Here is a 23520-nt window from a genome sequence, read left to right as displayed (position 1 = left end):
AAACTTTCTAGTATCAGAATTCAGAATAGTGTCTAAGACCATCCACAATGCAGCACTCCATTTGGGTGCTTAAATGGATCCCTACTGTACACATCATTCGTTTTATAGTTAATACGTAATAAGCACACAATCTCTCCAACCCAGCACCTCAAAATAATTATTAATTGGGTTCCAACAATAACTCTATATCATTATATTTTAACAATAATTTTTATACACATTCATAATTATATAATTTTAAAATATTGAAATAATTTAATTATAAATTATTAAAAAAACAAACATTTTTATTTTATTTTTATTAATAATTCAAGAAAAAGTTAAAAATTAAAAAAACAATATAACATGAATGATGAAAAATACAATAATTAAATATAAAAAAAATAGAATTAATTGTACATGTGTGACTCATGAGTAATAGGAGAGAGATGATGCCTATACAAGCACCCACCGTCATAAACACCATATTCATTGATGTCACAAAGGGATACCTATTTACAATGGTGCTTAATAGGGGAAGGACTCCCCATTGTAGATGGTCTAAGCGCACTTATTATGAGTCGATTACTCACCTTCTAACCACGATAATAATAATGTGAGAAGTGACGTGTTGCCGCAATTTAATGTTTTAGTTTCTAATATTAATGTTTTAGTTTCTAATATTAGTGAGGGTGGCCATTTTTTATGCTAATCGTTGTGTTTCTTTTTATTTTGATCCTCTTTGTATTCATTCTTATTTCTTAAATGAAAAGAGTTAAGTTTGGTTTGATAAGATAAAAACTATAATAACAATATCGAAATATCAAAGAAAACAATTAGGATTGAAATTTAAATTTAATCATAAAATATTACAAACCAAATTGAAATATTATGGTAAATCTTATACGTACACATAGCAATAAAAAGAATTTAATTAAGTAGCAAGTTGGGTCCTTACTGTTTTATTGTTTTTCACACAAAATAAACCATGTTCATTTTCGTCAGTTTACTTAACTTTTTTGACAGAAAGTTTACTTTTTAACTGCACTACATATTTGTATATTTTCAATTAGGAAGTCACCAATTAAATTTTTACAAACTATATAATATATATGTGTGAAATACGTTTTGTGTCCTATTACATGTCTCAAGATTTTTAAAGAGACAAAGGTGTACCTAATCAAACTAAAAACTGAAGACCAAAATTTGCAGCAATTGGGAACCTAAATCTTTGCCTCAGCAATAAAGCTTTTCACAAATTTCCTCCAATAGAACTAATCATATTTGAGACACTAAATATGACACCTCTCCCGGCTGAATTTCGAATTTTAATTCGCCACATCTTGAGAGACTAGCTCATTCCGCTAGACCAGTCATCCTCATCCATAGATTTTGCGGCCGCTATTTTGATCAGGACATCAAAGCTAACGAGGACGAATATCCAGCTTAATTTAAACACAATCCTATCTAATATCAAAGATTGTATTGTGATACGAACTCAATTGTTACTGCAATTTAAAACTTTGATCACATGTACTATTATAGGTGCTATTGTTCTTCTTTTGACAATGAACATTGACATAGGACTTCAAAAAGAGGAAAAGAATAGCAGCATTCAAAACAGAATTGAAAACCCAAGCTCCAATTCCGTTACACCCACCTCTCCATAAATGCAACCAAAGCACACCAAAATGACAAACCAAATTACAACCCAACAAAATCATTTGACAATTCACTGTGAAATAAAAATTCTTACTTGGCAACCCAATTTCAATCCAAAATCTATAGCCATAAACCAAACAATAAACCAAAGTTGAGAGCAAAATCCCAAGAACCTGAAAAGACTGTGAAAATTCAAGCCATAGAAAAGAACTGATCAAGAGAATGGAGTTGTTGAATAGCCTGAAAAATGAAAGTTTCCGGTGACGGAGAATGACAAAGAAGGTTCGAAACAAATGAAGAAACCTTGAGAGGTAGAAAATGTAAGACCAGAAGAAAACACGACCAGATGGACGCATACCAAGTGGGAAACAAAGGAACCATTCAAAAGGGGTGGTTTTAGTTCTCCGGAGTAGCCATCGTGTGTCGTGGAGTTCTGCAGCCGCGGAGAATAGCATGCCGGAGAAAATTGTGATAGAGATTAGTGACATCATTAGGTAGTGGATTGCGGGAATAGGCCCCAGTCGGACAGCCTGACTGCGTTTGAAGATCTTAAGGATGATGTGGAGGGTGAGTGCCGCAGTTATATAAGCGGCGATGGCTGTGACGAGGAATGGCCATGTGCCGCCCCATGATTGGGTCGGACTCCATCGGAACCAAACTATGGATGGATGGTCTATTAGCCAATATTTTAGGGTCTCTTTCAGTTGGAATATCATTTGGAAGACTATTTGGTAGGATGTTCTTAGGAAATGAGTAAGGAATGTGTGTTTGTGTGTAAGTGTGTACGTTAATTTGTTAAGTCTTGAAAGTGGGGTTTGTCTTGTTTTGATTGGTAAGAATTTGGAGTGTGGAAATTATAATGTGTTGTGATGTAGGCACAAGAAGACTTGTGAGGAGTGAAATATTTTTGGGATCACTATGAATGTTATGTTATATATTGTCGTATTGATTGGGCTATTATTACCCTCAGCCTCAAGTCATGGGGCACAATGCATAATAAAGTCACGCGTTCAACGCGTTAGCTTAACATGGCATTACATACTCGTTTTTTTTATTTATATATATTTTTTATTGATGAGTTGAGCCGACAGTCCAAACTCCAAAACTAAAAAAAATCATCATTATCATTATCATTATATAAAAAAACAAAATAGTTTTTTAAGTCAAACTTTGATATAATGGGTTACGTATGACAAATGTGAAAGAAATGCTAAAATTATCTAGTGATTCTCTATCTTTTCTAGTTTTTGTTTTGAGTGCCTTTAAATCTCATCAAAGCAAAGGTTGGAAGCCCGAATACAGAAGTTTTCTACTGATTCTACGTTGCCTCATATGTGAGGTGGGTGGTTTGGGCCGCGAGGCGTCCAATGGAACGTTGGCCTAAGGCGGATGAAACGGGCCCGAGACGTCTCTCTTGGTTTATGAGTCATATTTAAGCATTTTTTCCGATCATTTGTTGTGTAATTTCAAGAGATCAAAAGAAAGAATTTTAAAAGTTAAGTGTTTTTTGGTGAGATTTTTGGTTTGGAAAGCACATATAGACACCTTCGTAGTGATTTCATTGAGCAGATTGAAAGATGAAATGAGGGCAATTGGGAATTGCTCTTGTTGGTTGTCATCGATACTTGTTCCATACATCTAGGTTATTGATGTTATTTGAGTTCGAATTCACAACACTTTTGATTCATTTTTTTAATGAAATTAGAAATCAAAGTACATTGCTCTTTAATAAAAAAATTCCTTTAACAATATATATAAAGTTAGCTTGATAATTAAGATGAACATAGTTAGAAATTGAAGTGATAAGAAGATGGAAGTTTGATCTCATCCCTCAAAATACTAACATTTGTCATTTTCAATTTTTCTCCATTTATGTTGTTTTCTCGTATTTTTCATTGTTGAGGTGCATAATATCAACAACATATAAACAATTGCAAAATACATATTTTAAAAAAATTAAGACAAATTTGGTTTATTCTAAGTGAATAACATGACATACAAACCATAGTGAACTATATCTAAGTTTTGTTTAAATAAAAAATTAATCTACAGATATAAAGGGTTGATCACTTTGTTCTTTAAAAAAATGAACAAATCTTATCTTCTTTATCTCTATAATATGAGTAACTTATTTTCATTATTTTTTCATCGAATATATAAACATAAAATAAATAAGAATACCAAAATCATAAAATATATCTTCAAATACTCGCAATTAACTTTGCAAACACCACAATAACCCAGGTTTCAAAACTAAAACTGCATAAGTTGCTTGTAAAGATCATAAAAAAAATAACTAAAGTGGATGACCCTACGGGCATGATTTAGTGATTCCCTAACTAAACTATGGGCAACACTATTAAATTGTATCCTAATAAACTTCACATCAGAGTTTGCTAAATCAATCATCAACGAGTGTCTACGGTCATAAATTATATCCACAAAATCAGAGGCACCCTCCCCTATGTAGATACTATATACAACAACTTTGGAATTAGTTTTGAAATTCATAATCACCAGGTTAAGTTCTTTCGCCCACTGCATAGCATGTAGGAGGCACGTGGCTTCTCCCATATCTACATCGAGTAAAGGGGTAGCTAAGCAGTCCCGCCTATAACAAAGTTTCCTTATGCATCTCGAATACATGCTCCAAAACCGACCTTGTTGAGGGAAGTTGGGAAGGAAGCACCAACATTGCATTTGAATCTCCCTACACTTGGTTGTCCAACAGTCTGTCTCACTGCGTGTGCTATTCGAAAAGTTGTGAGTCCTTATTTCTTGCGCATTCTTCCAGCTACTTAAAAAAGCCTTAACTCGATCACCAATTTGTTGGATCGTTTCAACAACACTGGTCCATACTTTGTTGTTTTTATGTTTCCATATACTACATAAAGTGACTGCAAAAATCTGTTTTTGAGCGATGTTTAGCTGTTAAATGAAGTAAAAATCATTCGACACAAGATACAGTAGGTGACCAAACATGTTGAATTGAAAACTAAAAACCTAAATGACGCAAATATAGAAACATAAAAAAAAAAAAAAAAAAACTTTAAGGATCAAAATGGAGCATAAAAAACTTAAAGAAACAGAGCGTTTAACATTTGTAACTCAAGGTATCAAAATAAAGGAAAAATAAGTTAAGGGACTAAAGTAATACTTAAAAATAATTTAAGATCGATAAAACTGTATTTATCATATCCTATCCTATATACTTAATTTTTTTTAATATATGTTGAGTTAGTGTCCCAAACTTTTTATATTATTTAATTGACATCTTAACCAATAACAATTTTTTTTTTAGGGGAACAAATAACAATTATTAAAGAAAACAATTCTAACACAAAATTTATTTCAAAAAAAAAAAAAAACAAATCTAACACAAAATTGTTTTTGGACTAACGCCTATTTTAGTTGAAGTTTTCAAACAAAATGTCCGACATGGAGGTTCGTGAAAAACATGGAGGAAGCTTATCTATAAAAGTAGCAACTCCTACTAATTTTGAGTATTAATTTTAGAGCATTTTTAATAGATGTATTTTATTTAACAAGGATTTCACCATGTTAAAGACTCTCATTGGTGGAAGAAAAAATGAGTATTTAACATATAACTATATAAGAACTTTCTTGTTAAAAAAAGCTATATAAAAACTTTTTCGGCCCTCAGCAACTAATGAATCTCACGAATCACGATCAAAAGAAGTAATAAAATATGTATAAGTTGGTCCCACCTTTTAAAAGAAATAATATTGTTATTAACACTATCTTTTGTATAATGATGCACAAAGTTAGTATGACTTATTTAAGTATTTTTTATTAGAGTCTCTACAAGTGTATTACCATTGGAGTTATTGGATCTTTAATACATATACTTTTATTAAAAAAAAATATAAATAAATGATGTGTATACATGAGGTCCGTTTAAGGAGTCTTTAAGAAACATTTGACTTTTTTGATTAATTGCATAAATGATGTATTTGGTCTATATTCTATACAAGATACATTAATTACTAAATGAATCTAAAAAAAAAAAAAAAAATTATAAATAGGATCGGAGGGAGTAATTCACTAGTGGATGCTCTTACTAAAAAAAATTGTCTTGGAAATACAACTTTTTTCCTTTATCATTGCAATAACTACACACATTTTTATATAAATGACTACTTTTAGTACTCTAATCAACGACTTAAAAGCACTCATTAGCATTCATTCCCCTTACATATTGGAGTAATTTACTCATTAATCATTGGCTCAAATGCCAATTAATTTATGATTGTTTTTCTTGCATTCATCTTAAAGTGCATCTAAAAAGAAATATTGTTACAAAGTTTAAAAATCTTTTATATTAATTTATGTGAGTCGAGCTAAGAAGTCGAACTGAACTGTTAACTTGAAATGAGCCAAGTTTAAGCTCATAAAAGAAATGGCATCAAACTTAAGTTGAGTTTTAAACTAAACAAATTTATAGAGCCGAGTTAATTTTATGCAAAAATTAAATTAGTCCACTAAATTAACACCGAAGAGAACATGAGATCTTGAAGAGAAACAAAGTCTCATATCCAAATCAATAGCACTAAACTAACCTAAATAGATTTGAGCCGAGCTAATTAAATTCAATTCGACTCATTTCTAGTTCTGGATAGATTTGAGCTGTCCGTTTTGCTTATTTTATCCGACTCATGTACTCCCCTGATTTCCTTTGCATAACGTTACTTTTCCATGTCAACAGTAGACCGCAATCGTACTTGGAATTTTCCAGTCAAATAGTTTCACGCGTCGGCAACCAATAGCTAAACACCAGCTGGAATGTCATAATTTTACACATATTTTTCTTACAAAAGTCATAATTTTATATTAAAAAACAATGCTACTGGTACTGATTTTTTAATGGAAAATATTATCATGTGCTCCGATACTGATTAAAGAGACAAATATAGTATTATTTTGTTTTAAAATTTGTGTTGTCATTGCATTAAAAACTTACAAATTATTATTTTTAACTTAAAATTTTCACTTTTAACTCCTTAATCAGTGTCCGAGACATCGGTTAACACAACACTTTTTTAATTAAAACTTTTTTGTTAAGATTCCGCAGTTATGCCAAACCAGAAAGAAAACCAATGTCCTAAACATAGACTTATTAAACACCAATCATTAATTTCCACTCTCTTTTTTACCCTCCTTCACAATTTCTACTATTTTTAATTTTCATCCACGTGAAAAGAAAAAAAATAAAAAAAAATAATAACAGTACCTTGTAATAATAGTTTTTGTTTTTGAGGTTTTGACTTCAACAAGGATCTATCGTTCATTTCTTTCTTCACCGTTTTGTTTCTCTTCAGGTTCGTAACTAACTACCCCCTTTTCCTCAATTTTTTATTTATTTTTATTATTTTTGCAATTCGATTTTCCAACGGTCTTAACTTACAAACTTGATTTCTTCGAATTTCGATTTTTGTTTCAAATTTGTTGTCTAAAATGATTCAATTGAAACCTGAATTAGGGTTATGCTTTTGGATATTTCATTTTCAATCATGTCTTTGTTCCTTAGCTTCATGTTTGTGTTTCCTGTTTGCTTAAATTCATTAACAATTTAAGTTAATTTTTATTTTAATTCCTCACTGGTTTCATCTTATACATGAAAATGAATAATTTTGACTCAGCAATACTGTTTATGTATATTGTAATTTGATATCTTAGATCTAATTTTTTTAGACATGATTAAGTTTTTATGTGCAAGGGTTCGTTTGGATTGACTTATTTTAGCTTATCTACTAGCATAAGCACTTGTGAGACTATTTGGGATAGCTTATGATAACAACATTTGGCATGTCCATAAGTTGTTTTCAGCTCATTTTAATAAGCTGGAGGGATAGCTTATATCAAAACCATGACGTCATTTTATCTTTTGCTATAGAAATAGTTTATACATAAGCACTTATATGATAATTGCTGATGCCTTAAGTGCTTAATTAAACTGTTTACAGCGTATAATATGTCCATAAGTTGTTTTCAGCTTATTTCGATAAGCTCTCTTGGTTAGCTTATGAAAACATCTTATAGCTTATATGAAAGCCATTTGACTTATATTTGATGTTTTGCTATAGAAATAGCTTAGGCATAAGAACTTATATGATAAGTGTTTATGTAATAAGTGCTTAATTAAACTGTTTATCCCTAACAAGGCTGTAATATGAAGTTGGGGATTTTATTTTACAGATGGCAAGTGGGTTTGGGGAATCAACAAGCAGGTCACCCCCAAGCCCTCCTTACTCAAGCAATAATAATAACAGTGATGCCGGCAATTTTGAATGCAACATTTGTTTTGACTTAGCACAAGATCCTATTATTACTTTGTGTGGTCATCTTTTCTGTTGGCCTTGTCTTTACAAATGGCTTCACTTTCACTCACAGTCACGAGAATGCCCGGTTTGTAAAGCGATGATTGAGGAGGAGAAATTGGTTCCTTTATATGGGAGAGGAAAGACGTCAACCGATCCGAGATCGAAATCTGTTCCTGGTGTTAATATCCCTCATCGTCCTGCCGGTCAGAGACCTGAAACTGCACCTCCACCTGAATCAAATCCTTTTTCTCAACATGGATTTGGATTCACAGGTGGATTAGGTGGATTTGCACCAGCAACAACTGCAAGATTTGGGAATTTCACATTTGCTGCAGGATTTGGTGGATTGGGGGGATTTATACCATCCTTATTTAACTTTCAGTTGCATGGTTTTCACGGTGGGGCCATGTATGGTGGAGCTGCTGGTTTCCCTTACGGGTTTTCTAATGCATTTCACGGTGGCCATGTTCATAGATATCCTCTACACACAGGTCAAGGGCAACAAGATTATTATCTGAAGAGGCTGCTGATGTTTGTTATTTTTTGTGTGGTACTTGCTTTACTTTGGCAATAGATTGAATAGAGTTCAGACTGCCGATATAACCAAACATAAGCTCTTATCGATCTTTCAGTGTGCCTTCTCTTTATATTATTATTTTGTAACTGTGGAGGTTGTTCATATTATACTCTGTTGTTAGTTTGTTACTCTTGTAGTCCTCTCTAATTAGTTTATCGATCTTGATATGCGTCCTTATGGAAAATTTCATTTCAAGATCATAAAATCAAATGCAGATATAGATGTTAGTTTGATGATTATATACTCATGATATATACTATGAGATGGTTATTGAAATTTTAGTTTTTTCTCAGTTTTTGGTTTCCTCTTTGTTAAATATATATGTTATTGTGGTCATCTTATATAAAAAAACTATTTAGATATTTCCTGTTTTCAGTATCCATTAACTTCATTATTTCATCAGTGTTATGCCTGTTAATTCATTTGTTCTTAAAGATTAGGATTTGAGAAGGGGAGACTTTACAGATGATGGAATGGTTAGAGTAACTTCCCTGTGATTAGGAGGTCATGTGTTCAAATCAACATTCTTGCAAATGTATAGTAAGGCTGCCTTGGAAGTCATAATGTGAGGAGTTTTACAGCACTGGATGTTGCCGTTTTTGTTTATAATAGATGAGGGTAAACATAAGCATCATTGAAGTTTAGACTTTGATTGTTTTTGTGATGCATTTATCTATTTCATTACTATCAAATGCACATTAGAATATTAATGATATATATGTAGAAACTTAAGGAACTGTGAAACTAGTTGCACTTTCTTTCATGTTCCTAGGTAGTACAGTAGGATTAAACTTTGACGTGCTGAGATTCTAGCCTAGTTCATATTGTATTAGGTTTAAACATCTGTAAGATGGTATTGAAACAAGTTTAGTTTTTTTCAACTATGTCAAAAGATTTTTTTTCAAGAATTTTACGCCTTTATTGATAATACAAAATGCTTATTGAGCTCTTTTTTTAGTAGTTTTATATTAATAGTCACTCATTCTTTACAATTTTAATCACAACCATCAAATTCTATCTTATTGTTCCCCTATACAGATCTCTGTTGTACATTTTTCTCGTATACAATGGTCATTGTCTTCCACGAGAAGTTTCTGTTACAGCATTTATAAGAAAATAATCTCATTCCTGGTGACTATTTATTGAAACTGTGGTTCATGTACTCTGTTGTATTTTAGAATTTGTTAGTTTCGTTACAAGGATGTTACAACATTGGTTTGAGGTAAGCAGTGACTATTTATTGAAACTGTGGTTCATGTACTCTGTTGTATTTTAGAATTTGTTAGTTTCGTTACAAGGATTTTACAACATTGGTTTGAGGTAAGCAGTAGTCTAGTAAAAAGTTGCAACTCCATTTTGCACATTGTGCTATCTTGAGCTCAATTTTGAGTGTCTCTCTCTGAAAGAGTCACAGTATTGTACCTCCTCTATAGAGCAAACTCCTAGCCCTGTCCCTTGGATTTTGAAATCCTGTTATTGCATTCGATTTGTTTTGTTTGGGGTTTTTAACTATTATAGGTTGTCTTTGATTAGCCTTCACATGTTGTAACTTGACAACTTATAAGTCTGAGCTTGCTAGCTTTACACACGAGTTGCTTATTCAATGCATGGCTGGCATCGTACTGGTTTTGCCGAAATCACAATGGGTCATCGTGTTTTTGCTGAAACCACACTGAGTCGTTGTGTTTTTGCCGAAATGAATTAGTTCAATTAGCATTCCTTTCATTTTTTGTTGGTCTCATATAAATGAATGGAGATTTAATGTTATATAATAAGCAATGAGGCCGAAGCCAAGAAAAACACAACTACAAAAGGGACATTGTTGAGAAGAAACTCTCAGAAAATCAGTTTTTTTTTTTTTTTTATTTGACTGCTACAGTGCTACCGCTATTATCATTGTTTATGGTTGAGTAAAACTCGATCCGATTTGTTGAACCAATATAACTAGAGTTTGAATATGTCCAACAAATAAAATAGGAACTATGTATGGTTAACCTTTAGATGATTTTTTTTCTCGTTTGTATACATTTTTATTTATTTGAATATAGGTTCTATATGTAAATCTGTTCATTATAATTTACATTAACAACCTTAAATGTATAATTCATTGAAAGGATCCGTTAGAAAATCACATGAGACTAGCGCATATGAGCAGTAACTGGCAGTCTGCATTTCTTGATAAAATTGATCAAAGCTACACGACTTATATGATTGTGTAAAGAATTATAATACCAAGACTTGATCCTTGTTCAGTCAGTGTCAGCATATCTCTCAAAACATGGCATAAGCAACTAACATTATGGTAAGGTCCAGCATAATTTATTGATGGCTGCTATTAAATGTTTTCATATCGTAAGTATTAAGACACCCATAGATACTACTATGTCAATGTAATATAATTGATTGAAGTGCTGGTATGTGTTAAAGATTCATTTTGAATGAGATCTGTGTACCATATCAGTGTAACTCTAAACAAATGAGTAACAGAGAGTTTTTCACAGATTGAATTGAATTGTACTAATGACAGAGCTATACATAATACTTTTTTACGGTCCCGAAGGGTGTATTGCATAATGCATACTTCCTATTAAGAAGTAATGGTATTTGATCTAAGAGGTTCAAAATGATTCTAGTTTCAGTTTGGGTGCAAAGGGTGTATTGTGAAGGAGTGAGTATTTCGGAGCATTTGTTAAGTAATTTGGTTGCATTTGGCAGCAAGAGGAGGCATTGGTTTTGACAGAAATGTGGTGCCTGATGTTTGAGGCCTTTTTTCAATATATGAGGGAATTGTTTCATATCTCAATTTTTGTGGAGGTGCTTAGAGTATTATGTTCTAATCGGGAAGGTTTCCTGTTAATTGATCAAACATTGATGCAATTTTTGTTTCCTGTGTATGAACACCTTGTGTTGAGATCTTAATTTATTAATGAACTTTTCTTTTTCAAGAAAAAGAAAGAGTGGGAATGCAAATCTTTATCTTAAATTAGTATGATGCTAATTGCACAACTTTGGAGTGTATCTCTTGGTGCGCTACATTAATCATAGTAAAACGTGTTATGATTATCATTAAAGGTGACTGCAATTACTCTACAAGTTGCTTGGATGTTTTGCATTTTGTTTTTGAGGTAATTGTAGAGTAATCTCAGAGCATGTGATGGCAAAGGAACGCATGAACTAAAATTTGCAACATTTTTGCACAAAATTTGAATCAAACAAATGAATAATGAGTTGGTTTGATTCGGTCGAGTTTAGGGTCGGTCTAAGAGGTAAAGCTGCTTAAACTAGAGTTTTATACGCCTCAAAAATTTTGGCCGAAAAATGTTTCAAAAGATTTCAATTTGGTTATAAGTTCATATAGGTTTAAAAGCAATTTTGGTGCACCATTTCTGCAATTTTGATCCACCTAACATTTGACCATCCAATATCATGATATGGTAATATATTAGATGATCTGACATGAAAATGAATGGTCTAATTGTTGAGAGTCTTCAAAAATAGGGTGCTAAATAGTCGTGACCAAGTATACATAGTCAAAAGAAGATAAACTAAAATGATACAAAGGGCTAAGAGAGAATAATATATTGCCACTTCATTGAATTGAATGGTCAAAATTATGGACCGGTCAAAAATTAATATGGGGGATCAAAATTATGCAATTAGAAATATGAGGATTGAAATAGAGAGACCAAAATTGTATTTAAGACTATACAATATGATTACATTAATAGTAAATGTTTCTCTAGTTTAGTTGTTTAGAGAGAAGGTCAAATCCATCTAGACCTGAGTGTGTTTGAAAAAGACTTGATTTTAATCATACAAACAATAATTTTGTCAGATATATTTCTTTTTGTGTTAAAAAATTGATAGATTGGATGCTGTGATTAAAGTTTAAACTCCGACTCCTTCATTTTTTTACTCCCTCCATTTGTTTCCATTACTAAAGCTTATGTTCAATAGAGGTGCACCATCATTGTAAAGTAATGTTACATTATCGTCCAATAAATACCCGTAAGCATAGATTAAAGTTGTTTTATCAACTCAATTCTCAATTATAATTTTTTCTCTTTGAGAATATAATAAATATTATGGTTAATTAAGTAAATGGTCCCTATGAATATCAAAATTTTGTTACAAACCCATATTCTCACCGGTCACCAATTTCGTCATCATCTACCTTACATAAAAAAAAAATGTTCACCCAAATATCTTCACGTCCATAATCTTCTAAACTCAACACTCAAAATCCTCAAATCTAAAATCCTTAAATATATCAAATCCAGAAAAATCCCCAAATACAATTGAGAGAGAGTGATACAAATTGTATTGGTGATTAATTAAACACAAAATTCAGAAAATTCTCTAAATCATTTTCTTCTTTCTTATTAGATTCCACTTTAGCATATCTACTATTTGTATTAACACCACTCCCGATTTTTGTACAAGGGTGATGATTTCTTGGTTTTAATTTGAATTTTAAGGGTTTGATGAAAAAGATAACGATAAAGATTAAAGATGATGAACATATGAAGAAGATGAAGATTTTATTTTTCTAGGTTATTTTAATGATACAAATTATTTTTAATTAAATAATTACTAATAATCATATGTGATAGGTCACCTCAACGTTTTTTAAATAAAAAAAAAAACGAAGAAGCAACTAACTTGTACACGTATTTAGGAGATTTAAAAATTTGAACGAAAAAAAAAGAAGATAAATGACTTAAGAGTTTTTCTATTTACACCCCATGTTTTTCTGGTTACACCCAAATTTTCTTAATTTTTTTTATAATACCAAAATTGCCCTTTTATATAAATTTTCTTAAAACCCTAATTTTATTCATTGTCAGTGAGTTTCACCCTCTGTCACCCCACAAAGCGATCGATCAAACAATTTGATGTTCAATATCAATCTCCATGAAAATTAAAGAGTGAATCAAAATATTTTTCATCTATACTCAATTGGATATAAGTAAGTGAATTTCTTCTTCTATTTGCTAGTTTCAATTGTTTTCTTCAACTGCACTGATGCACTGTACGATTACGGTTTTAATTTACATTGGCAAGGTTAACTTAAATTCAGTTTAAGTAGGTTCATGTAAACTAAGTTTACATGAACCTACTTAAACTGAGTTTACATGAACCTACTTAAACTGAGTTTACAAAATCGCAGAATTGTGAATCGCAGAACAAGGAAAACACAAAATCAGAACTGAGAACCCATAACAAGAAAAACACAATCGATTGAAGAACAACACTTGCTAACCTGATTTGCTTCGAATTTTCTTTGAAATCATGAATGGACGTGAGAAAGTATGGTTTTGAAAATCTTCGCAGAACACAATCGATCGATTGGAGAATTATGATTTTGGAAGAAGAGTTTTGGGGTGTAACCAAAAAAGAAGGAATAGGCTTTTTGAAAGTCAAATTTTATGAAAGGGTAATCTTGTCATTTTGGGGTGCAACCATGATTAACTAGGGTGCAAGTAGAAAAACTCATGACTTAAATGTTACAATTAAATAAGATAAAAAAATTTGAAGTAATTTTGCCTAATATACAATGGTTACCGGTCATGCTAACATGTGACACAATTTTCAATGTATAATTTATAATTTATATACTTGATACCTTAACATGTGTTCTTAGGACAAATGTTAGGATTTTCAATAAAAGATATTTTAGAAGTAATTAGATGTAAAATATACATTGAATTTAATATCAACTTTTTTTTAATTCAAGTGACAAAAGTAAGATGAAATTATAATTAGAGATCGAGAGAGAGGAATAATGGAGTAAATTATTAAATTGATTCATATCTTTATTAGAAATACTATGAACACAATTTTTCTAACGCCTTCTCTAACACTCAATTTTAAAAGTGTATATATGAATTTTATCAAACAAGAGAGTGATTATTAAAGAGTGTTAAGAAAGAGGTACTCAACACCAATCCTCTATCTTTATAAATCACCATCAAATTAATCTTTTTTTTGGAAACAAAGAAGGACCCAAACGTTTGACAAAATATTAGATTTTAATTTTAGAGTTAGGAAACTATTTGAGAGTGATTTGCACGAGATCAATGTGGTGAATTACAAAATGCAACACGAACACCTCTTCACACAATCTCCATCGCGCCACTCATCAATTACATTACATGGACGGTGATTATACTTTCACCTTTCCACTCTTCAAATCTTCCATTTTGATTTCGGAAACACCAAAACATATATATAGATGCTCAAAATATTTCAGTTTTTCAAGTTTATCACTTTCCTTCAAATTCTCAAGGTATTTGAGCTCTACAATGAAATCAAGCTTCTGGGTGTTTCTCAAATTTGATTATTATTTGTGGGTCATTGGCAAAAACAAAACTTGTTTTTACTCCATTACTTTATTTGAGTTTGAAATCAAGCTTTGTGCATTGCTGAAAAATTATGAAGTTTTGGGTGTAAATGATTGTTAATTGAAACAGGTACTCATTGAATATAGGGTTGATGGAAGCTGTGCATTTTTGTATTTGAAAGAATGAATATTGGCCTTGTCAATGCCACCGTTTTGATTTGTTACTGGAGTGATAGTCCAACTAAATTAAGCCAAGCAATGCTATGAAGCTGAATGATACTTCAGATTGATGGCGTATCCGATGTCACATGTGTTGATGCTTTTGTGTCATATCTAGTGTCTGTGTCAGTGCTTCATAGATTTCCGTTTAGGAACAAACTTTTTTCCTTTTGCTATTATTATGTGAATGAGTTTTTTTTTTTAATACGATTTCTAAAAGAGGTAAATTGATTATTTGTTGTATTGGTATTGACAGAAAACAAATAATTTTGGATTTGCGGAGAGGGTTGTAATGCTCAATGTTGATGCCGACCACTGGGATAGGGATGAATTATGCAAAGGATGATATGAATTTTATTCAACAAGTACAGAGGCATTACGTGGTTGTGATTGGTGAAGAGATTGATTTAGAAATTGAACTTGGAGAAGATGATCCTTCATTTGGTAATACTATAGTAATTGGTGTGCCATTGCGGGGATCTTTTGCAGAGGAGCATGGTGAGAGCGCAGATGGTGGTGGTTACTCAGCTTTCTAAATATGTTCGAGATATGTCTCAGACTCAACAAGTGAATATGAAGAAAAATGTTAAAAGTTGGAGAGAGGAATGAGCTGACACCTACAAATGGGCTTGTGTCGGATGTGAAAGACGGAATGCCAAGGACTTTCTGCTATGTCTGCAGGGAATTTGGCTGGAAACATCAGAGAAATCCTTACGGGAATGAAGGTAGCTGTAATATGCAGATGAATACCCTTGAAGACCACAATAATAAATTGCTTAATAAAGAGGCTTATTGTCTTCAATCGGTCTCCAAATACAAAATCACAGCTCTCAAGCCCGTTTACATAAAAGGTCGGCCATCTTAGCATGCTATAATAACTTCTTGTGCACATAATATTCTTGTTTCATTAAATTAAATATGTTCATGGCTATATACTGGTTTTTCTAATATTTGAGTTAGTTACTGATCTGAGTTATGGAAGACAGAAACTGTTATCTTACCCCAAATCATTTTAATTATCGGTCCCATGTTCATGATGAATATATAATTAGTTATGTTGAAATGTAAAAATAAATGCATATATGTCAGTGACAGAATCTAGTTTTGGGCTTCAGTGTGCTTTAGTTTGGGCCCCAGTTTATGGAAGTTATTCTGTTTAGAGTTTGTTTGGCTCAACTAACTCCAGAGAAATATATATGACATATCTGATGCGCATTCTAATATTCACAATTAAGAAATATAGTTATATAGATTCATTTTTCATTTTTCTCTCTTCTATCAATTTCTGTATCTGTTATGGAGTTTCTGAATATTGACTTCTTTGACGTTCCAAAAGCTTTATGCTTCTTTCCTGAATAATATTAAATTTTCATCTAGTTTAGTGCCATTTTGAAATTTCAGTGTGCATCTAAATTTCCTGATACACCTGTTTTTTTTTTTTTTTTTGAAGAAGCTAAACTAATCCACCTAAATTGACACCAGAGAGAATCGAACCTGAGACATTGAGGAGGAGCATACTCCCCGATCCCAAGCCAATACCACTAGGCCAACCTAATTGGGTTTCCTAATACACCTTAATTGCGCACCATTTAATTTCTTGATAAAAAATGGTTGCATTATTTTGGGTATTGTCTGACAATTTCTATGATTGAAGCTGTAATGTCAAAAACAGTGGGATCTATTCTTAAAGCTACAGTAAAAAGGGATCCTCACGAGGCCGAGTTCATTCAGGCAGTTCACGAGGTAGTTCAAGATCTTGAGAGAGTCATTGGGAAAAATTCTCAGTGAGTTTTGTTCAAATGGTTATTATTGTATAATTTTTATTTATTATTACAGATGACAAACCTAATGTTTTAGAACTGTATTTATAATATCGTCACATTTCTCTTGAAAAGCAAATTTGATGTAAAACTCAAGGGTAATTTTTTTAGCCTAATGTAAATTAAAAAAATCGTTTTTAATCGATTCAGTCGAATCGAGGTTTGGCGTTGATACAATACTGATTGAAAGTAACAAGAATATAAAGAGACTGTGAGGAGGTGTATTGGGAAAAACCCAAGGTTTACACTGAAAGGAGATAAGGTCTGAAAATAGTTTATAAAGAGTGGCACCCCTTGCCTTACAAGTTAGAAGCCGGTTTTGTATGGATGAGTTAAGTCCAATATATAAACCTAATATAAGTTTTACCAAAATCATGTTTGATAAAAAAAAAAAAAAAAACGCATTTGACCCTCCATATTGTATATCCAAACATGCGATTAATATGTAAATGAGAGATATGTTGCTTATGATGGACTAAAAAATAGGTTGGTCCCTTCTCTTTACCGCACGTGGGTGGAAGTTGGTGGCCCCAAAAGAGGATAATATTAATATTCAGCACACGTGCATATTGTGGATTTCGATTAGTAGCGGATTTGCGGCCAAATACATGCTTCACAGTGAACCCGTATCTAGATTTAAATATTTTTAGTATTATATTAATGATAATCGGATTATAAAGTAACCGTTGCATGGTGTTCTTAATTTGATAGTTTTCCAAAAACGTGACAAACTTTTTTATTCGAGATAAATATAAGAATACCATCGCAGGTTAGTTCCTATCTACCATCTTTTGTTTGATGTTTTCGCCTTTTGTATGAAATTCTGTGTAGTTTGAAAGTCCTGTTGTTTTCTCTTCGTACCAGATTATTGACGCTGGTGGGAAGGAGTTCAGATTTACATGGTTGAGGGTGATGATCTATGTGATAGTCTTGAACAGCATCAAGGTGTAGATGGAAATGGTTTGCTTGTTGAATCTGGGTGTGCCTGGCGCAAAGTGAACTTACAACGTATCTTGGAAGAGTCAACTAAGAATCTGGTCAAAATGCGGTCACATGAAGCCGGACACAATCTCAAGCCACACAAGTATTGTCACACACTCCTTACTTGTTATCACACTCTTAAATTTTTCACCATGTCTTTGAAAATATTGTCTTCAACTTGTGAATTTCTCAATCCCTATCCTTTTTCTTGTTAATTTATCACGGCTTGCATTTGGTATGTGTTAATGAGAACATACACATGGTGTATTTGCTGATAATTATCTTAATATGTTTTTTAGATGGTAAGTGGTAACTAGTGGAAGTCTATCAAAATATTGCACTCGCATTTATAACTTTTGAGGGTTTTGCAATAAGAAACAATCAATATATGCATGAGCGTGTATAAATGCCAAGCAATTGCAGGGCAATGATTTTGAAGCTTAGTTTTAAAGTCTTGATGGTGATGTTTGAAACACTTGTCTTTTCTATGATCACTAATGATTTTTATTTTGCTCAGGACTTTGCTTCGCATATTTGATTATTTAATAAAAGTATTGTGTGTTAGATTACTTGTGTTTAGGTTGGTCGATTCATTTTGATTGAGAAGAATTATGAATTTCTGTTAACAAACCCCCTTCAAAAACGTGTATATTAGGCGAAATTGGGGTGATTATTGTGGAATATGGTCGGGGGTCAGTTTCTGTTACTAACAAGTAACAACCCAGCAATTGACAGTTGTCCTAGCACTTTGTTAGTTGGATTTTCTGAATGAATTGATTAGTGGTGGGAGCTCAACAGAGTCAGGGACAAGCGAGGGAAATGGCAGAATAAAATAATAGGATTAGCTATTCTTGGGTGTAGATTGATTTTAGGAGTGGAGTAAGTGGAAGGGCTTGGATTCTAGAGTCCTTGGAATTTAGAGAAGATTTGTGCTTGGCATTTTCATTGTAACATTTCCTAGGTTCTGCAATCTTCTTGATTCAGAGTTCAGATCAAAGGATGTGAGTGATCATCAATATTAATTTTCATTGTCATCCTTTGCTCCGCTCTATTGTACTGTTCTATAAATTTTATACTACGCAATGTCACAATATACAATACCAATAACAATAACACACTATTAAACACTTCAATTTTTTAAAAGAAAATGAATTATTGATGAAGATGTAATCAGCCATTTTACCTGTAAAAGACTTTCTTGGTTCAGACTAGTTCTATTTCTAGTGTTAAAAGTCTAAATAGGTTCTTGGTTTTTACAGAACTCGACGATTCTTATTTTTCTGTCCGATTTTATTTTCACATAAAGTTAACCGTGGATACTAGTACTCAAGTGTGTCTTTTTGGGCCCGTAATTTATTTAAGGTGTACTTTCTTATTTTGATTGTGTATCATGTATGTGCTTATTCAGCTATTCTAAAGCTATCCTAGAACCCTTTTTTTTTGTTACAGTGCATATAAGGTTTACTGTGAATGGATTATCATACAAGCTTCACTAGTTGTATAAATAGTCTAATAGCTACATGGCTTTGTATACTTCGCATCAGTTTCTTAAATATCAAATTCAAATCTAGTGCTGCATTCTCTCTTCCTCTCATTCTCTTTAAATTCAATATGTTTGTACAGGTCGCCTGAAGAAAATCATAACCAAACACCTGCCGTTGAAGAGTTTCATGATCAGACATTTGCTGCACAGGGACTTCATGATCAGACATTTGCTCCACAGGGAGGTTTTGATTATAGTGAAGGTAGGTCAGGCAGCTCCAGTGCTAGTGGAAGTGATAGTGAAAGTAACAGCAGCGACAGTGGAAGTGACAGTGGAAGCTATAGTAGTAGCAGAAGTAGAAGTTCCGATGGATCATCGAGTGAGAGTAGTAGTGACAGTGAAAGTGATACGTCTTCCAGCAGCGAGGGATTAGAGAGTACCGATGAGGACGTAGATATTTTGAGTGATGAAAAAGAGCCAAAGCACCAAGCAGAAGTCTGTGATCAAAGAACGTCCTTGCCCATTCCAGTAAAATCTCTTGATGGAAAGTCTACGCAGAATGCGGTTGATGAGAAGCAGGATGATAATAAATCTGATGCAGTTGATATTGAAAAAGACTCATCTAAGGAATGGGAAGCTAAAATGGCGCCGACTACAAATACCATTTCTGATAGAGTTAGAAAATATGCAGAAGAGACAAAGGCTTTTTCATATGATTATCAACAGCCCCAGGAGCGCAAAGATTATACAAGGAGTTCGTTTTATGAAAGGGGAAGTGAAGTCAAAGATAGCTCCAGGAACGAACAATCTGACAGCTTTGAGAAACTATCTACAGGTAAGCATCAGAGGGATTCTGAATTGAAGAACATTGGTGAGAAATCTGAAGGTACAAAGAGGTTGAAAGGAGGAAATCTTGACTCGTGAATCATATTCTATGGATACATGTTTAAATGTTTGGGAACTCTAGAAAATTTTCTCATTTGGAATTTACTGAAGACATTGGTAAGGCCCCTGTAACAGAAATTAAGTGAATTAGCTTATTTTAAGTCTGAGTTTTACTTTATGTTTTTTACCCTTTTAGCCTTGAGGGTGTATTTAAACTTGGCCTTGTGCTTCATTTGCAATGAGTCAACATTTCAACAAAATATCTTCTCTCTAAAACTCTTACTCTCTAATATGCATCCCACAATTTCTCTTTTGTATCGGATTCTATTCTAATTCATTAGAATCCCTACTAGTGAGACTTGGATTTTATCGGTTCGTCCCTTGAATCTATTTTCCTGTCACAACCCTTAATACACAACCGGGGAATTGAGCTGACAGATAATGCATGACTAGAGGTCTGCTTAAACATATTATGTAAAACAAAGCAAACACTTCAGAGGGACTGAATTCAAATATCACTAAAGTAAAACCTTCATTGAAAGCAACTTTAGATCCTGGAAGGCCAATCTCAGTGCTAAGTCCAGGTTTTCCTAGCAATTTGGAAAACACAAATAAAAAAATGTAGAGGAAATTTTTAGTAGAAAAATGTTCAATTGAAAGACACTTTTGTTTTCAAATCTGCCATAGTTTTAGCTTAAATTTAGTAAACTTGAAGAGAGAAAAAAAAAAAAAAGAGTTGTTAAGAGTAATTTTGTCCAATAAAATATTCGATAAAAAGTAGTTTTTTTTTGTTTGAAGAATTCGATAAAAAGTAGTTAATTATTATTATTGTTGTTGCTGCTGCTACTACTATTGTACGTTTTTTTTTTGTTACGTTGTAACAAATATGGCCTCTTTTTCTGTTGAAAAGTACTAATAATAATATGATCCTTAAGTTTAAGAAGATGCTCAAAATTCTTGTCACATGGCTTATTTATTTGGGAAAAGTAGGTGATGATAAGGACTAAACAATATTTTTTGGTAGCTTTTTATGATAAATTTTTAATGGACTTTTGGATATCTAATTCTTGTCCAAGTAGATGAAGTGTAATCATCATCTTTAGGTCCTTGGTTTGGGGTTTAGGATTATGTTGCTTTAAATACATTGCTAGGTTTTTTTTTCATTCACAAAACACAATTGGTTGCTATTAGTTTAACCTATTGAGGGGATCCGAGAGCATGTGATGAATGAAGTATGTTTGTTTCAGCTGAATTTAGGGTCAGTCCAAGAGGTCAAACAACCCAAACTAGGATTTTAGGTTATGAAGTTTTTGATACATTATTAGTAGATGTTTCTCTAGATTAGTTGGTTCGAAAGAATCTTTTTGAACCTAAGTTCAAATCTTAATCATAAGCAAAATTTTTACCTTTTTTTTTTTTTTTTGTTTCCTTTTAATTTTAAAAGTTTTTATAATCATAATCCAGAGTTGACTGACATTTTTAAAAAATTAAAAATTATTTCATAAATTCTATTTTTTTTTCCCGAACACAAATACCATCAAACAAATATACAAACTATAATGAAAAATAATATATAATAATTAAGAAACAGACAAATGCAATTTTTTTTTATAAATAACATTTTCTTTATTATAAATGACATTAATATAATATGAAATAAAATATATATAATAATTTGTTGAGTAAAATACACTATCCTCCTATCTTATGTTAAACTATATACTTTTATGTCCCGTGAACTTAGCTCAGTTGGTAAGGACAATGCATAAAATATGCAAATCTGGGGTTCGAACCCGGACACCACCAAAAAAACTATACACTTTTCTCTCCTCCTATTCGAAATATATTAGAAAACATTGCATTCCCTCCCATCCCCCAAGATAAGCTTGAATTACATTCCTCTCATCTCTTATGTTAAAATCTACATTTTACTCCCTTCATAATTATTTTTTTATTTCTAACAATCTAGCAAAAAAAAACAAAATCTAACATATTTGAAAGTGAAATAGTATTGCAGACCCATTTTAATATAATCAAAGTTTGAATGCATGTTTTTCGCTATTTTTTTTTTCACAATTTCATTAACTTATGATTTAAAATATGAAACCTTATTATAAAATATGAAACAACACAAAATAAAATTAATATATGTGAAAAATTACTAAAGTTGGTAAAATACGGTCATTTAAAGTGAATTTTATACTCTAAATTATAAAATTAATAACAAAATATTTAAATTTAATTATCATAGAGATTTAAGTAAGAATGAAATGAATTTATTTTTTTCTTAAATGATGGTTTAAAATTAGTGTATATTATAAAAATATTTATTTATATTAAAATAGATTAAAGTGTAAGTGGATTGTAATTCAATCATCTCATAGGGAAGATCAGTAGAATTTATATTTTTCAAAAAGGGAAATGTATATTTTAACATAAGAGAGAAGATGAGTTAAATTCAAACTTCTCTAAAAAAAGGAGTGTAATTTACTCTAATTTATTTCATGTAATCGATTTTGAGTGCGTGAAATTGATATCCAAACTAATAGATGTCGATTTATTTATTTGGCTCTTGCACCCCTAGATACAATTGTCATTACTGAGACACAATTTCGTTTGATTCATCATGTCTTTAACAAGTGAATGCTCGGTAATAAATTAACAAAATTTTCATTCAAAAAAAATTAACAAAATTTACTAATAATCTTGGCATGTTTAAAAAATCTTTAATACAACCACTAAAAAAAGAACAGAGGAAGTAGTATTTGTCCAGTTGGGATCCTCCATTTTTTTTTGTCCACCGCTATAAGTTTTTTTTTATATTTTTTATTGGGGTTTGAACTCTGGATCTTGAATATATTATACATTTCCTCTATCAAATTTAGCTCATGAGGACCCACCTCTATAGTCTTAAAATATAGTAGTATATTATATAGTTGGATCCATCAAAAGTCAATTTTTTGTATTTATATTTCCAAAACTTTGGTAATAGAAAAATGAAAAGGTTAAATAATGGAGAGGATATCGATTTTGTTTTTTTGTGTAAATCGGTTATCCTCCGCGCGCAACTGCAGAGATTAATTTCTCGAATGTTGTGAAACTCAAATGGACAGAAAATTAACTCTTACACTTATTTATCATATTTTTATCAAAACTGATATTTGTAGATCATCTTATAATAATTTTTGGAATAACACTCTTTCATATATTCATTGTATTCTTGTTTTCTC

At 31.9% G+C, this 23520-nt stretch overlaps 3 protein-coding genes across 13 annotated transcripts; 2 read left to right on the top strand and 1 right to left on the bottom strand.

Annotated features, from left to right (window-relative positions):
• Window positions 1-1003: 1003 nt before the first annotated feature.
• LOC25482098 (elongation of fatty acids protein 3-like) lies at window positions 1004-2563 on the bottom strand. Its single transcript, XM_024777537.2, has one exon. It carries the CDS (start codon window positions 2355-2357, stop codon window positions 1485-1487), a length of 873 nt encoding a protein of 290 aa, XP_024633305.1. The 5' UTR covers window positions 2358-2563; the 3' UTR covers window positions 1004-1484.
• Window positions 2564-6825: 4262 nt separating this feature from the next.
• Window positions 6826-8840, top strand: LOC25482097 (E3 ubiquitin-protein ligase RNF5). Its single transcript, XM_013610595.3, has 2 exons — window positions 6826-6980; window positions 7858-8840. The coding sequence occupies exon 2, from the start codon at window positions 7858-7860 to the stop codon at window positions 8554-8556; it is 699 nt and encodes a 232-aa protein (XP_013466049.1). The 5' UTR covers window positions 6826-6980; the 3' UTR covers window positions 8557-8840.
• A 5703-nt stretch (window positions 8841-14543) lies between these two features.
• On the top strand, window positions 14544-20550 carry LOC25482095 (clumping factor B). Of its 11 annotated transcripts, none has more exons than XM_024771006.2 (5): window positions 14544-14721; window positions 15033-15246; window positions 15378-15972; window positions 16572-18025; window positions 19546-20550. In XM_024771006.2, the coding sequence occupies exons 4-5, from the start codon at window positions 17841-17843 to the stop codon at window positions 20327-20329; spliced, it is 969 nt and encodes a 322-aa protein (XP_024626774.1). In that variant the 5' UTR covers window positions 14544-14721; window positions 15033-15246; window positions 15378-15972; window positions 16572-17840; the 3' UTR covers window positions 20330-20550. The 11 variants fall into 11 exon arrangements, with proteins under 11 accessions (XP_024626774.1, XP_039688911.1, XP_039688905.1 ...); XM_039832977.1 differs by lacking the exon at window positions 15033-15246 and having other exon boundaries at window positions 14544-14848; window positions 16776-16864; window positions 17806-18025; XM_039832971.1 differs by lacking the exon at window positions 15033-15246 and having other exon boundaries at window positions 14544-14848; window positions 16572-16864; window positions 17806-18025.
• The last annotated feature ends 2970 nt before the right edge of the window (window positions 20551-23520 follow it).

This window comes from Medicago truncatula, chromosome 1 (assembly GCF_003473485.1).
Source record: "Medicago truncatula cultivar Jemalong A17 chromosome 1, MtrunA17r5.0-ANR, whole genome shotgun sequence".
In the NCBI taxonomy this organism is placed as follows: domain Eukaryota; kingdom Viridiplantae; phylum Streptophyta; class Magnoliopsida; order Fabales; family Fabaceae; genus Medicago; species Medicago truncatula.
This window is presented reverse-complemented; position numbering and strand designations above follow the sequence as displayed.